The sequence below is a fragment of the Labrus bergylta genome, chromosome 20 (assembly GCF_963930695.1).
Source record: "Labrus bergylta chromosome 20, fLabBer1.1, whole genome shotgun sequence".
NCBI classification, from domain to species: Eukaryota; Metazoa; Chordata; class Actinopteri; order Labriformes; family Labridae; genus Labrus; species Labrus bergylta.
The window spans coordinates 11,289,911-11,305,925 of NC_089214.1; the positions used below are offsets into that span (position 1 = coordinate 11,289,911).

General features: G+C 40.6%; 1 protein-coding gene across 1 annotated transcript; it reads left to right on the forward strand.

Annotated features, from left to right (window-relative positions):
* Positions 1 to 12,443: 12,443 nt before the first annotated feature.
* On the forward strand, positions 12,444 to 13,769 carry rrs1 (ribosome biogenesis regulator 1 homolog). The gene has a single exon (XM_020645826.3). It carries the CDS (start codon positions 12,479 to 12,481, stop codon positions 13,514 to 13,516), a length of 1,038 nt encoding a protein of 345 aa, XP_020501482.2. The 5' UTR covers positions 12,444 to 12,478; the 3' UTR covers positions 13,517 to 13,769.
* Positions 13,770 to 16,015: the final 2,246 nt, after the last annotated feature.

Below are 16,015 nucleotides of genomic sequence, written 5' to 3' on the forward strand. Positions count from 1 at the left end.
CTATTGTAAGGTCTATGTCCATCTCTGAACATAACCATTTTGCCTTTCTTGGCATGAAAAAAAACCCTCAGTTTTCCGGCTTACTCTGACCTCTGCATGTAGTCTTAGCCACTTAACACATCCTGCCGCCAGCTGCTATATCGCCTCTTTATAAGGTTTACATTATCTTCTTTAACAGTATCTTTACAATTCAGTTATTTTTCTTGATATCTAGTGTCAGTCAGAATCTCTTTAGCCATGAAAGTTCAAAATCTTGGGAAGAAACTCTAAAACAAAAGTTTTCTTATCTTAAAACAGCTCAGACTTAACCTTAAGGACTCAGACTTACTTAATATGGACTGAACTCAGACTTGGATTTCAGATTTGGCTTAGGGGATCTCATAAAATGTGGGTTAATTTGTGTTGGTTGGGTTTTTGTATGGGTTACTGTTGGGGTTTTGTTGATTCATTTCATGTTGTCTTGTGTTTTGTTTTTGTTTGGGTTCTAATGCTTGGTTCTTCTGTATGCTTCTGCGTGTAGCTCAAAGCACTTATTAAACCCCTGTTTTTAAAAGTGCTATGCAAATGAAGCTCAGCCAGAGTTCAAGCAGGAATTCTGTTTCATACTCATTCATACATTCATTCATTAGTCATCATTTATTAATTGTCACCACCTCTCTTCCTGTCCCTCTGTTTTCCCAGCTCAAGTGATCAGCTGATTAGGGGCGTTTCATCTTTAAGTCCACAACCACAGATTGGGCCAGGACCTCTATTCACCAATCATCTTGCTGCTGTCATGTTTGAAAATCCGTTCTCCTCTCTTTCGCTGTCAGTTTGTCGTTTCAGTTTGATTGCTGCAACCCTGTTGTAACCCAGGTTAGTTAATTGAGTTTGATTTAGCCCTCTAATTTGTTCTTTGCGAGCGGAGTGACCTCAGTGAACCTCCATAAATTTTTATTTTGTATTTATTTATTTATTAATTTCCCTATTTTTTTCTTATAACATTCCATAATCTCACCTGAACTCCGCTAAAATCTGTCACCCAATCAGAGTTCAACCCGCTTATCAAAAGCATGCGGTTCACGAGGTCACTTCCTCTTATCTCATCCAACTCATGCTGCATGCTGGAACAGCGAAGCAAAATTGTTTGTTTGCCCAACACGGGAAATGTTTACATGAATTTGCACTCCTGCACCTGCACTGGTCAGGTTTTTTGTATGCAACTACTCCTTCATGGAGATGGCGAGCTAACCACCCGAGATCAACATACCCCCCTGCTACAAGTTAGGTAGGGGAGTCCACTCCTCATCACATCCTATAGACTCCATCAGGGGAGTACCATATTCTGCTGTCGGCCTCATTGTCCCTGCAAGTACATGGAGACATCACAATGGAGTCTAATCGCCAAAGACATTGCACATTTTCTCTTTTTCCAAACTTGCAAAGTAAATCATTTTTCGCTCTTTGTAACAACCTATAACATACCACTGAGTTATATACCTTCATTATTTTTGAGGAATTCATTCTTTCTTTGCAGATTAAAAAAAGGGTGTTTTTTTTGTTTTCTTACGTACATTCAAAAATCAAAATAATCGGGGTACAGAGGCTTTAGTCCTCGAAGCGTGTGGCCCGGGTTTGAATCCGACTTGCGGCTCCTTTCCTGCATGTCATTCCCCACTCTCTCTCTCCCTAATTTCCGACTCTATCCGCTGTCCTGTATCTACAATAAAGTCACTGAAGAGGCCAAAAAAAAATCTAAATAATAAAACACAGTTACAAGTAGAGGTATGTGTTGCCCTTCTTTGTTGAGATATAACAATCTAGACACAATTTGACAATAGCTTTAGTTTGGTCTGAGTACTGAAAAAGAAGAAATTAATTTAATCTCAGGCTAAGATAACGTAAATCATTGTAGTTTCACATGCTTATCGCTGTGTGCAGAGAAAGTATTTAATTAAAGAGGTTACAAGGAACAAGTTTTCCAGGAGCTTTCAGTCTGGTTAGTGCTCTGCCCTGTGTCCACTGTTTGCAAGCTGCGTTTTGTAATTAGATTGTTTTTTTTTTCTCATCTCAATCCCCCCCTGATGTGTCCAGTTCACTGGGCTGTGCACACAACTCCCACGCAGGCGACTGTCAGCTCAGGTGGGCTTCCCCAAGCTCCTTGACCACTCTCGACATGGGTGAACATGCATTACATTAGCTACAGTTATGTAAACATTAATTAGATGAGGGATTTAGATAATGGCTCAACACCAACCTTTTGTCCTGCACTGAACTGGAGGCCGCTGCTCTTTTGCTTTGTATCCCTCTACACATGGACATATGCATGAGTATGTGTTCATATCATGACCACAACAATGCATACTTTACATTTATTTACCTCCAGCACAGAGACGCTGAGCTGAGAATTTGCAGCCATCTGCCTCATTGAGTTGTGATATAACACTGAGCCGCAGGGTGGACATAGTCTACTTTAACTTGGGTTGGCAATGACTTTCAAACAAAGCAGAAGAAACAGGAGCCTAACTAACCACAAGTAGGTTGTAGATAGCCTGCAGCCATTCACACAATTACAGTGGAGATGCTGCTTTGTTACATCCCTCCTCTCCGCCCGTAGCGACATGTAAAGAATCACACTACGCATTCGGAATCCGTCATCATTTTGACACTGAATCATCATGTTTTATTTGGGCGTACATATGGAGATGAGGCCTTGCGGCTGGCGCTCATCATCATTGACACCATGTTTGCAGGCAATGAGAAAATGAGTGGAGTCTAAATGAAATATAAATCTCCACTTAAGAAAGTCTTTAAAAAGCTCAGAATAAACCTGAGATGAAGCACAGCGCTGGTGGTGTTTACTTTCACTTTGAGGTGCTTGTTTTTGGAAAGACGGTGATAATATGTGTTGTATTCTCATTTTAGAACTCCATTTAATTGAAACACCTATTTTAAGACCTTAGCAGTGTTGATCATCTCTAGTTTTACCATCTTTCTTCTCATCTCTGTGAGTCCCACATTTCAAAAAGCTCTACCTCTCATCTTACCTGGGAGCCCCTCGAAAATGTGATCAAAATAGGAGAAACACCAGCGTCACACTTTCCTTTGAAAACAGATTCAATCCCTCTTCCGATGCTGTCACAGTCCGATATTTATTCAATAGAAAAACATCCTCTTTGAAGGATGAAGGTGGTGGAAACCCGCTTTGCACGCACAGGCCCAAAACGTCACTTAAAGGTTCTTGGACTTTCAGATCTTTTTATTTCTCAGGGGTGCAGCTTTAATGCCATGTACATAAAGTTTTGCCACTTTGCGCTCAGGGTTTGGATAAAATTGGTTTCTCAAAGGCAGCCCTGCCATACATTTGAGCTTTGAATGAGCTGAAGGTCAAGTTTTCTAGAAAATGAGCGACAACGGTGCTGGCTCAATTGAGTGGCCACATTTGAGGCTGTACATTGGAGACACTTAAGTGCTACACTTTGAAGGGTCCATTTGTGACTCCAATCTGCAGATGCACTTTGTCTTCGTCTAGCACCTGCTGTTGTGATTTCTGGTTGGTGCCTCATGCCTTTTGTCACATGTATGCTAATCGTTTACAGAGGGCGTCTTCTGCTAATAGGCAATCAACATATGAATCACTCAACATGAAATTGTAATGTGTGAATTCCATTTTTCAAAGGGTGTTTTGTACAACACTTGCAAAAAAAAACCTTAATTGGCTTTTAAATGCAATTAAGGGAGGGAACTGGAAGTTCACAGTCGAATTACTCTCTACCTTTGTGGTAAAATCAAAACTTATTGATCTGAAAATACAGTCAACTTGAAGAATAATTGCTCCTGCAATTTCACACAGTTTAACACAAATGATGCTCTGAAATCAAATGTTATTTTAGGAACTACTGGTGTTTGAGTATCTCAGCCCGAGACGCCTTGAGAAATTCTTCTAAATTGTTTCACTTACTCAAACTCCAGGGCATGTGGGGGATTTCATTTCCATATCAAAGCAAGCATACCGGTGCTCGAGGGTCCCTGCATAGATGTATGTGATCCATATTATTTATAGCTCAGGAACTTCCCTTGGGATCCTGATGCTGTTCGGCGTCTGTCATGCTACGAGAAGAGGACACTTGGGTGAATGTAGCTTGCAATTAGCGACTGTTGCATCACGTCAGGCCAAAGGGGTGCAGGATGCGTGACCAACATTTAATCACGGCATTGATCTGTCAACTTTTTTGAGAACAAAGCAAACTCGCTGACAGGAGTCACTTTGAGAGGCGAAGTCATGAGTGCAGGAGGACTATATATTTACATAGCTGAAACTGAGTGCTGAGATGAATATGGTCAAACAGGATAGTTAGCATGCCAGTGACACACTGTCACTTTGTTAGTGCAAAGGTCAGTAGGCCTGCAGATGAGAGGAGCAAGGTGACTTCTGCCCTTTTGCTAATGAGCACTGCCCCTCTGACTCATTTAACAACATTGACTGATACAGGAAGGGTTGCTCATGTTGAATAGCGCAGTATTCCCCAGTGGGTTCTTGGAATCTCTGCCTATTCAGGATGCAATGCTCTGCGTGGAGCATATTATACAAAAGTGTGAAATCACCTAGGTCACCTGCTGCAGATGTATGTAGAAATAGAGGTTAGGAAGGGATGGATGGTTTGTCCATTTACAGAGCTATTCACAGCAAATACCATACCAGGGTACATTTGTTAGTTTCGATTTCTCATTCCACCAGGTCCCAGAAGTTGGCTGTCCACTAATGAGTCTGGTTCTCCTGCAGGTTTCTGCCTGTTAAAGAAAGTTCATCCTGGCCTCTGTTGCACATCTGTGGGTTAGTGTTGATTCTCTTTAAATAACATAACAAGTGTTTGGCCCAAACCTGCTCCATATGTAAAGAATGAGAACACTTTGTGTGATTTTGCACAATGTTAGTAATGATGGTAGAAACCACAAGCCAAAAAACAAATGTGTATTTAAACTTGACACCATGTTTCATAGATTTCTAGCCCATCTTTTTTACATTGTTACTTCTTCCATCTCCCACTCAAAACTTTCCAGAGCTGGTCACAAATGACGAGGTCCAAATGACTCTTCAAATCCCCCTTGAACCATCAGCAGTGACTGACCTGCTGCCCACCAGAGAGAGATGACAGCACTACCACAGTGCCAATTTGCCGGTCAAGAACGTCTGTTTTGTATAAAACAATTTCTTTCACGATTACTTTTTTCCTTACATTTCCCATGGTCCATTGCCATCAAATCAGCTGGCATCAATTTGAGGAGCACTTAGTGGCTAAAAGCCTTCTTATCTTTGATATAGCATGTGAAGAGGACGTCATCAGGACGGCTTGCTCTCTTTTCATGAAGCACACTTCACACAGAATGATAAGTGCTCATTAAATTGCATTAAAATCCGAGCTATATGCTACATTGTATTGTATGCACCTTGCTCAGCTGCCATCCAAAAATGTACAATTTTTCCCCAAATAATGCCTGTTCGACCAAATTCTTCCATCTCCCCGAAGTGAACAATTCCCTAGAGGAATCCGTTCTTGCCTGCATTCATTAAGCTCAGTTTCAGTCTGATTAGCGCCAATGTGCACCTATGGACTAATTAACAATGGATCAATAAGGGCCCTGGATCAAATAAGGGTCTAGCACTGAGCCCCCTCATTATTGAAGCTGCACCGAACCTTCAAAGAGGATTTCTGTGGCTGTACCCGAGGGCCCTGGGTGGCACATTAGGTGGCAGTTTTGGCAAAAGTTGGTGTGTTTTCTCCCCTCTCTCACTCTTCTACTGTGTGTGTGTGTGTGTGTGTGTGTGTGTGTGTGTGTGTGTGTGTGTGTGTGTGTGTGTGTGTGTGTGTGTGTGTGTGTGTTTTGTTAGATCTGATTATAAGTGTGTGAAAAATACCGCAGGCTGTTAAAGACGATGACAAGCTATTTAAAGAAACTCCACAAGTCATGAGGCCGGGAGGAGATTTAACATGATTATGAGGTGAAAGACTGGAGAAAAACTGTTGCAGCACAAATTTAACCATCATGCCTCTGCATTGCTCGTGTAAGTAGTAATTTGAGTCCAATTTAATGGAACAATTTGACAAATCGAGGTACTTATTTGCTGTCTTCCAGAGTTAGTAAAAAGACACCGTTTTCATGTCTGTTTACTTAGAAGGAAGCCATGATGATGATTAACATTAGCTTAGCTCAGAGAAAGAAAGAAAAACAGCTACTAGTTCAAAGGATTAAAAAAATATTTGTAAGCCTTAAAACCAGTATAATAACTTTTGTGTTTCATAAAAGGAAAAAGGATGATTTATAAAAGAAAATCCACTCCCCCTTCAGTGTGAGGAGCTTTCTGACCTAAATCGTTTTCTTTTTTTTAAACCAGGCTGTAAACAATCTTTATTTCTGCTGTAAAAAAAAATCCTTTATTGTTAGTGAGTATGTATTTAACTTCCTGAGCTTTGCTGCTAGCCTCAAGTGGACACTTGAGGAACTGCAGTTTTTCTATACACTTCCGCATTGGCTTCAATTTTTCAAAAACGGAAGTTGCCACTCTGTAGCTGCTAACTACGTAGTAGCTAAGAAGTGTTGCTTAAAACCACTGCAGCAAAACAGAAAACACAGTCCGACAAAATGTTCTGGAAAATCTTGTGATTTCATTAACTATAACTTAAACATTCTCATAAATCCAAAAACGGATGACATTTGTTTTGTTTTCTTTATTACTTTTTTTTAGTTTTTGTTTTAAAGGCTGAAACCGCAATTGTAACGTTACAATTATTATAATTAAGTATATACAATTATCTTTCATGCTTGGTCTACTTTTTCAACACCATGATATTCCCTTGACAGTAGAATATTCATCTCTGAATTTGATGATGAGATGAGATGAGATGAGATTCAACTTTATTGTCATTACACATATACAAGTATAGAGTAACGAAATGAGGTTTGGCATCTCACCAGAAGTGCAAATAAGCAGAAAGTGCAATAGTCTGTGCTATGTACAGTAATTGAGTGCAAGGGTCTGTGCTATGTACAGTAATTCTGTGCTATGTACAGTAATTGCAAAATTTACAGATGTAGCCAAAAAAAGTGAATTATGAGGTATATCTGGATGGCTGGATTAATGGGATGCAATAAAAATAAATAAATGCTATAATGCAATCGATGCTGATTATAATATCGATTGGATGGCTCAAAGAAGCTTTAAGGCCTATATGTACATCCTAAATCCCAAATTACTTTTAGTTAACATAAATCTAAGACCGAAGTGTCAGCTGTTGATGAAGGAGACAGAAAAAGTCTTTAATCGTTTCATCATTACTCTCACGAAGTTTTAAAAGAACTTTGTGAGAGCCCTTGCTCAACAGAGAACAGGGTGTACCCGATGATGTCACTGCGATAAGCCCCCGCAGAGCTGCTGAATACCAAACTGAGGGACGACCTCTGGAAGTTGCCATGCCACCAGGCACTAACCTGCTCTGTCTGCCTTCAACATCCAGCATGGAGCCACTGCTGCTCACACACTCTCACACCGACGCATGTGTGATGCACTCACTTGCAAGACCGTATACCTCCTAACACACATATTGTGGTAATTTGGTTGGAATGATATCTCAAGGACTCTTCCCTCTGTGTCCTGCTGGTTCTAGGAACCCAGCCAGGTTTTTGGGGAACAGATGAACTATTTCACTTGTGTCAACTGGACGCACTTCCGGCAGTCGACAGCTGGGTTTCCTGCTCACCTGCCAACAGATGTTACCTGGCTTCAGGGAGCTGGGTAATACCATGCAACAACGTTTGGGCTGCTCGCAATTGAACTCTTGAACAAGAACCTTTAGACTGACTGCAACCTGCTGCTCTTATGCTTGTGTCCTGTTTTTTTTTTTCTTTTAGTCCTTTTGTTGTATTTTTTTTTATTTCATTTCGGTTGCTCTTATTCAATTTCCCCATGAGGATTAATAAAGTTATCTGTATCTATTTAGAAATGAAGCCAGTCTTACAGTCTATGGTCTAAACATGCCAAAAACTGCAGTTCCTGTATTGACCACTTGAGGCTGGTGCCAAAACTGAGACAAATACCCATTAGGCTTCATGTTAAAATGACCAAATTGATGTAACTTGATGTAGCTTTTCAATCTCAGTTTTTTTGTTTTTTTTGCGCTCTTTGGGGATTTTTTCACTCTGATATTTGGTAAATATATGTGATATATATTGCGTGCCTTTGCTATTCTTCTACTCTCTGATCCAAATATGGTCACTTTTGTCTCCAGAAAACCAACATGTCAGTGGTACCGTGCTTATCTTGACACTTCAAATAAGCCAGTCAACAAACCAATCCTTAATGTTTTGTTTGCTGTCCATTTTTTTATACACTCAATTGGTAATACCAATGATGTCCTTTCTCTCCCCGTAAAACCCCCAAAAAATAAAAACATACGACACAGTTTATCCTCTGGCTTGTCCTTCTCAGAGTGCGAGATGAGCTCACACGTGGAGCATACGGTAGTTTAGCAGCTGTGAGGCATTGCACACAGCCAAATGGTGTTTCTGTCCCAACCATGGCAGCAGATCAATAAAGGCTCCGACCTCAACTGTCAGCCAACTTAACTCTCTTCACCGGGGGACGCTCATCACACTTTCGCCATGGAAACAGGAAGTGGTTACTGTAATCTGCAAAAGTGCATAAGCCTATCAGACCACGGTGCAGTCATGTGGATTTTGTTTTATATTTACATGAGCAGCTTTGTGTTAACTTGGACAGACAGTACTTTTCATTGATTCCAGTCCGGGAGAAATCATTAGCGTCTGGTGAAGCTGTTAGCAAAGATATTTACCGCAGTGATAGACCTCTAGCTCGCTGTTTGTTTGGTGACATATTTGAGACTTGAAACTCATCCTCTGCATTTGAATCACTTGTTCTTTCCCGTCTATGAAGCAGATTCACCCAATAGTCTAGCAAAAGTCAGCAGGTTGTTCTTAGAAGACAAGAAACATATCCTGAAGGAATGTGTGTAAAAAAAACCAAACAAACAAAAAACGACTTCTCTTTCCTCCAGCCAAGCAGGTCAAAAAAGTGTATAATACAAAGACTATAAATACAGCAAACTGTCAGCAGCTAATCATGCCTGATTTACGCCAGGATGGTGCTGAGATTAGTTTGCACTCATTCTGTGTCTTGCCCTCCAGCACTCCCACGTCGCCTCTGATGCTAAGAGGTCAACTCTTGGAATAAAAAAAGAAAGAAATCTAAAGCCTGCAGCCGGTTCCTGCATCAATGAACGTCATATCTTTCCCCTCCCATGATCCATGGATCTTGATGGCTACCAGTCAGCAAATATTTAAGGATGAAGATGAGTGGGAGCCCACAGATCATCACACGGCTAATGTTTTCTTTGCTGACATCTAGTAAACAGATGTTACAATAACATCTAACACAAACCTTTGGGGGTGAAAAAAGCTGGAATCTTTAAATAAGTCACAAAAAAGGCAATAAATGACCCACTTATGTGCACTTATTTTATGAATAGTCTACATATGAGACATGAATGGCCTTTGTGGTCGTTTCAATAAAGCAAACCAATGATCCTGTCTAAGTTGTGTGTGTCCCTGCTTAGTGAGCCATTCATTCATAAAGAGCATACGGCTGCGCAAAGGTCCTATAGTCGTCATCATATCTCAGTTATTTCAGGACCTCTTTCACACTGACGAGTAGATGACGTCTGGGATGAAAAATTCAAGAGCTATTACCTGGATGGCAAACGTTTAAGGTCGTAACTGAACATGTTCAAAGCATGTTTTTCATGAGACAAAGAGTGGATGCAAACACTTCAAGGACCTTGCTTGTTGCAGATACAGTTGAAGGAGACGCATGCGATTAAAAGGGAAGGGAAGCAGCACTTGATCATTCCAGTCAAGAAGAAGCAAAATTGAGAGGAATTTATCTATTTTTATTATATTTATTTGAACTATGCTTGCTGTTTTTAAGAGGTTGACAGAAACTGTAAAACAAGGCATTAAAGTTGGAAGTAGAACATCTGAAACTACAATATAAAATAGATGTTTTTTTTACATCACATCTTCTCTGCTACAATTTGAAGGCAAATGATTTACTTTCACTCCATAACACGTCTTTTAAAGCCTTCAGAACAATAATACAAACTAAAACCAACCAATACATATTGAAGTATTTTTACTATTGTCTCTACACATCAGTTTAAAAAAACTAGAAATAGCCTTTAACCGGACGACAGGTACAGCTTTGTGTGTGATAATGCTTTCAAACGAATGCATCATTGATTGTAATAATAATTTTATTCTGTGTCTAATTTAAATAATGTGATTCTGAAAAGGGTCAACCCTGCAATCAAGAACTTCTAGGTGAACAGTGATGCTTCAGTTTTGATTGATTTTGAAATAGATGACGTATACAAGGTGGTGTTGCTCAGTTAAGTATGAGGTCCACCACTATTTAGTCGACTCTGCTTTAGCTACACTGTAAACTCAGGTGACGACTGACAGATTAAAACTCTCCTTTCAGTCAAAAACTGCATTTGCTTCGGGATCTGGTGGAGGGGTTTCAAAGAGGATTCAGCTCCACAAATAGCTAACAAATGAAAATATCAAACCCTGAAAAGAGAGTTATCTCATGAAAGCAGCAATATGTTATTGAGAGAACTATTTCTATATTTATCCTTTAAGCACATTTACAGAAGGCGCCAATGGCTTTTGCTCCATGGTCACAGCTCATAGAAAGAACTTCATGCTGTCTGTGATAAAAAAGAAACCATGAAAAAGTAATCCTGTTTGGCCGAATTCACACGGGATCAAAAGTCAGCAAAAACCCGTCAACACTTGTGAAGACAGAGGATGACACAGGCAGTGAGCAGCAGCGGCTAAGTGGTCCCCTCTGTTTAAATTGGGCGACTTTAGACGATATACATTCACGTCACTGAGGACCTTATAGCCTTCTTCAACTTAGGATGGGGACATTGAGCCGCTAATTACTCATTTCCTTTTCACATCTCCAAACACAGCATCACTTGTGACCTTATCTCTGGGCCTGTCACTTTGTTAGCATTCACATGGCAAGTGTGGTGATGAATATAATTACTGCAGCCCAAAATAATAATACCATCGTGGTTCAGCCACAACCAGTCGATTGTTAAAGGCCCTTCATTTCTCCTTCTCCTCTTCCAGGTTAGACAAGGGTCAAAAATAGAGGTATTAGATCTATGAGAGGATATATCCTATAATAATGTTTTTTCCTTCTAAGAGGTTTTTTTTCACTGGAAACTCAAATTATTTTTGTATTGGTAAATTCATCTTCACTTACGTTTTTCATGACTCATAGTTATGAAGGTTTTTGAAGTGGCCCTGCATTTTATTGTTTTGTCACTGATGTGATTTTGGTTTGAAGAGCGGTTTCAATTTTGCAAGGTGTCTCCCGCCCGAATCGGACCTTTACATGAATTGTACGTCACTTTTCACGTTGCAATACATTGCAAATGTAAATACTTCATCCCAATCTTCAATGTGGAACTTGTGTTAAAGATGTGTTAAATAAAAACATTAAAAGAACACTTCAGAATAATATTAAGTACATGCGTGTACTTGCTTTTTGGGATTTTTTTTCTTTCATAATAGTGTAGAAAGAAACACAAAACTTGACCTTGGAAACAACAGTTGACAATCAGTCTTACTTTCACCACGTAGAAAAAAAAAAAATCAAACGATCATCATCATGCGATGTCAACTCCTGTTTCCAAGGCCAAGAATTCACCTCGCTTAATGTTAGGAGCCGACACGATTCAGAGGTCCTGAAGGGTTTAAAACATTTGGAAATTTGATCATTATTGAGTCCATGCCAACCAGAGATCTACTGATCAGAATCAGAAATACTGAACATAGCCTCGAACAGGATTACAAAACTTTGTGACATTGGGTGAAGTCTATCAGTGATGTTTTCTTGAGACAAGTTGTTACAGTTTTACTTTTTTTTTTTTTAAACGTGTTGTCTCTTATTCCAAATTATTACGGTTAAGGTTTTATGGGCCTACATAACATTTAGGTTGACACACAGCCCTATACATTTGTGATGAAAACGTCAAACCTCCTACATGTCCATGGTCAGGGTCAATGTATGTTTGCACTGACCCTAAATTAAACTTGACGATATAAAGGCCAGTTTTTTTTTTATATTATTATGTAAATTTTTTTTTATTGTTTTATATTTAAATTTTCTTGGGGGGGGGGATATATAAAAAACAGTATATATATTTATGTGTGTGTGTGCAATGTCTTTGTCGTGTTTTTATGTTAACAGACTATATAAAATCCAAAAAAACACAGAAACAGATCAAATAAATGGTAAAATGTCGCCTCCTTGTGGCGACAGGTGGAACTCCAAGACGCCAACTGTGACCCGGAAGTCATTCCAACATGTTTTCTCTTTTACACGTGTAGACAGCGAGTGAACATTTCAAACATGGCTGCGTGCAGTGTGGAAGCGCTGCTGGCCAAAGCCGAGCAAGAAGAGGCCGAGAAGCTCAAAAGTATATCCGTCCACAAGGAGCTCGACCTGGAGTTTGACATCGGAAACCTGCTGGCATGTGACAAAAACCGCGTCGAGCCTCGGCATTTCAGAGAGCAGAAGAAAGACGAGTTCCTGCTGGCGTTAGCCCGCGACAACACGCAGCTGCTCGTCAACGAAGTCTGGAAACAGCCCACGGAGAGAGTCCAGGAGGCGATAGTGGTCAAACTACCGGACACCGTGACCCCTTTGCCCAGAGAGAAACCCCCTCCGAAGCCCAGACCTCCCACGAAATGGGAAGAGTTCGCCAAACTGAAGGGCATACAGAAGAAGAAGAAGACCAACCTGGTGTGGGATGACACCGCGAAGGAGTGGAGGAGGCGCTGGGGCTACAAGAGGGCCAAAGACGACACCAAGGACTGGCTGATCGAGGTGCCTGAAACCGCGGATCCCAATGAGGACCAGTTTGCGAGACGCGCCACCGCGAAGAAGGAGAGAGTGGCGAAGAATGAGTTCAACAGGCTGAAAAACATCGCCAGGGCTCAAAAGATCAAGCTCCCAGGTGTGGGTCTGACCCCTGTTGCCCAGCAGTCCAAAGACGACCTGGCGCGGGCTGTGAGTGTGGCCAAAACCTCCACGGCGTCCGCGGGGAGGTTTCAGGACCGCCTGCCCAAAGAGAAAGCGCCTAAAAACCAAGGCAAGAAGAGGAAATTTGATCCCCTCATTGGGGATTTTTCAAACGAGAAGAACAAGCAGCTAGAGCTTCTGAAACTAATGGACAGTAAGAAACCAAAGCTGGACATGACCAAGGCTGTGAACAAGCAGATGAGAGAGGAGGACAGAGAGGAGGCCGCGGCGAGGTACAAGAAGGGAGCAGGGAAGAAAGGACGCAAAGGAAACATGGCAGGAAAAGGCAAAGGAAAAGGTGGAAAAGGAGGTAAAGCTGGAGGTAAAGCTGGAGGAATGAAGAGAGGGAAACCTGGGAAGCGCTGAGAGACTTGTGACTGTGCGGGATGTGTTTGTGGGGCATCAAAACATTGGACTGGACTCAAAAGATGTGACTGTGGGGGGGGGGGGGGGGGGGGTGTCACTTTGCGGGGTTTTTTTTGTCACTTTTTCAGTGTGTTTATAAATAATCAAACCTGTAAGACACCTGTCCCACTCTTCTTGGAAACAGACTGATTGATATTTTTAATATTAATGTAAAATACTAAAAAAAAATCAATAAAAACAAACATGTATGTTGTTCCGTTCATGTTTCTATTTGACTCAGACTTACTTATTAAATCATTGATCAGACTGTACCTCAGAATGTCAAACATTCAGGATCCTCAGAAGCTGTTAAAACAACACGTGACATAATTACCGCTGTTGTAAAATAAGTGAGAAGGTATGAGTGAAGCTCAACTAAAAGGAAAGGGAGGTGAGAGGGGCTCCACTTTCAACTGGTGATCAGGTAATGCTAAAATGAAGGATGAGCACATCACGTGGGAGGAGTCACTTCAGTCACAGGTCATTAAAGTTGGAGATAAAAAAAGATGCTCGGTTCAGTGAGACAAACCTTACAAACAAAGTGTTAGGAGAACTTGTATGTACTCTATATATCGGCACTAATGGAATCTCTCTGGTCCAGGTAGTTTCAGGTTGTATAGTCAACTATATAAAGCACATGCTGCAGAGTATGAGGTAATATACCACAATTTACACTAGAAATAGTCAAATACAATTCAGCCAAGTTTCATTGAAAGACAAAACAAACAGCTGCTTGTCTGACTGTTATCTCAAAATATGTTTAATAAAGTGTTTTGGGTTTTTTTGTCACATGATTAGAGTAAGAGATACTTTATTCTGTAGGCTCCTTTTTACAAAACATAAATGCTTAGAGGTAATTGAATCATAATCTGTAATCAGTTCTGCTGGGGTTGTAAACTAAGAAATCAGCTAATTGGAACTGTTAAAAAGATATTCCCAGAGGTAAATTACTATAAAAGTCTCCCTCAGCTAACTTTGGCGTTCACTCGTGTGTATCTATAAATATAAATAGCTAAATGAATTGTTTATAACAAATTCTGACCTCGCCTGACCTGTTAAAGACTCACATCTCATGGCAATACTTGTCTGCAGGCTTGAGTGATTTCTAAAGACAACATCATTTTTTAAAAATTTTATTATTGTCCAGTTGAGACAATGCTCACAGATGGTTGCAGAGTTTTCACTCCAAAAGTAAATCCCAGGTGAGATCAAATCAAGTTACCTAATCGTGTCGATGCATCAAAATCTTGTATTGTTGTGCTTCTAAATATTATGATCAAATCTGTGAATTGATCGCATATCTCCTATTAACAGTTGTGATGGATATTTCCCCTAAATGTTACTGCAGCAGCAAACAGTTCACCCAAGCTGAGGTCAGTGAAAGCTTCTCATCAACAGATTAAAGATTATAGACGGAGTGATTAAGAATGATGTAACGAGAGTGATTTCATTACAACAACAAAAAAATACAACTGTATAGCTTAATGTTATGTGCCTTTTATTAGTTGCTCTGGAACATGCCTAAACATAAAGAGGGGACAGCACTTGTGTATTTTCCTCTTCCTAGAAGTAAACATCACATCAGGTTTCTAAGCTGCTTAGCTTTTTGGTTATGTAAAGGCTTTGCTCCGGCCATGGTGTCTAGGCGGGAGGCATCACACTGAATAAGGAGCAGTGAAAAGAGTTACTGACGGCCACAATCCGCATCGTTGATCCATTTGGACAACATTTCTGTGCATACAAATCTGATTACAGTACTTTATAAAGACTACTATTTGTTATCAGAACTCCAGCTGATGCTTTTTGGCCTTTGCCGGTTTGAAATGACCTGTTTTGAAGGAGAGCCAGAAAGGCTGCTACTCATTGAAATGTTTTTCAGGACTAGATAATGAGGTTAATTATCTGCCTCATCCTTTAACAGGTCTTATCTCTTTCAGAACAAACACACTTCTCCTTGTTCAGTTCACTCAGCTAATCCATCGTCCTCTTTCACAGGATTTCCAACCTTATATTTCCCGCTCACGTTGATTTTTGCCATTAATAAAATGCGTCCTTATCCGAAGCAGTCAAAGTTTTATAACAAACCATTTTTACAGCATCTGTAGCTTTGCTGCAAACATCCATCGCTCAGATGTGACTGTCTGCCAGAGTGATCAGTCATGTTATTGATGGATGCTCTTTAATCGCTGACACAAGCTTATAGCCAAGCTTCATTACACCAGAGCGTGTGAGGGTGTGTGTGTGTGTGTGTGTGTGTGTGTGTGTGTGTGTATGATGCGGGGGGGGGGGGGGGTTGTTTAAATCACCATCTGTTGAGCAGTCCGCCAACTCCGACCCAAGCCCATTTATCTTTGTCCCTGCTCACCCAGGCCGCTGGAAAATGGGACACAGTCAATAACATGAAATCAATCAAGCTCCTGTTGATGTGGTAAAATTTTGAATTCCCACCCATGTCAGGCG

Bases quoted from the DNA above. Each gene is read 5' to 3' on its own strand.
- rrs1 (XM_020645826.3), top strand. From the start codon at position 12,479: ATGGCTGCGTGCAGTGTGGAAGCGCTGCTGGCCAAAGCCGAGCAAGAA.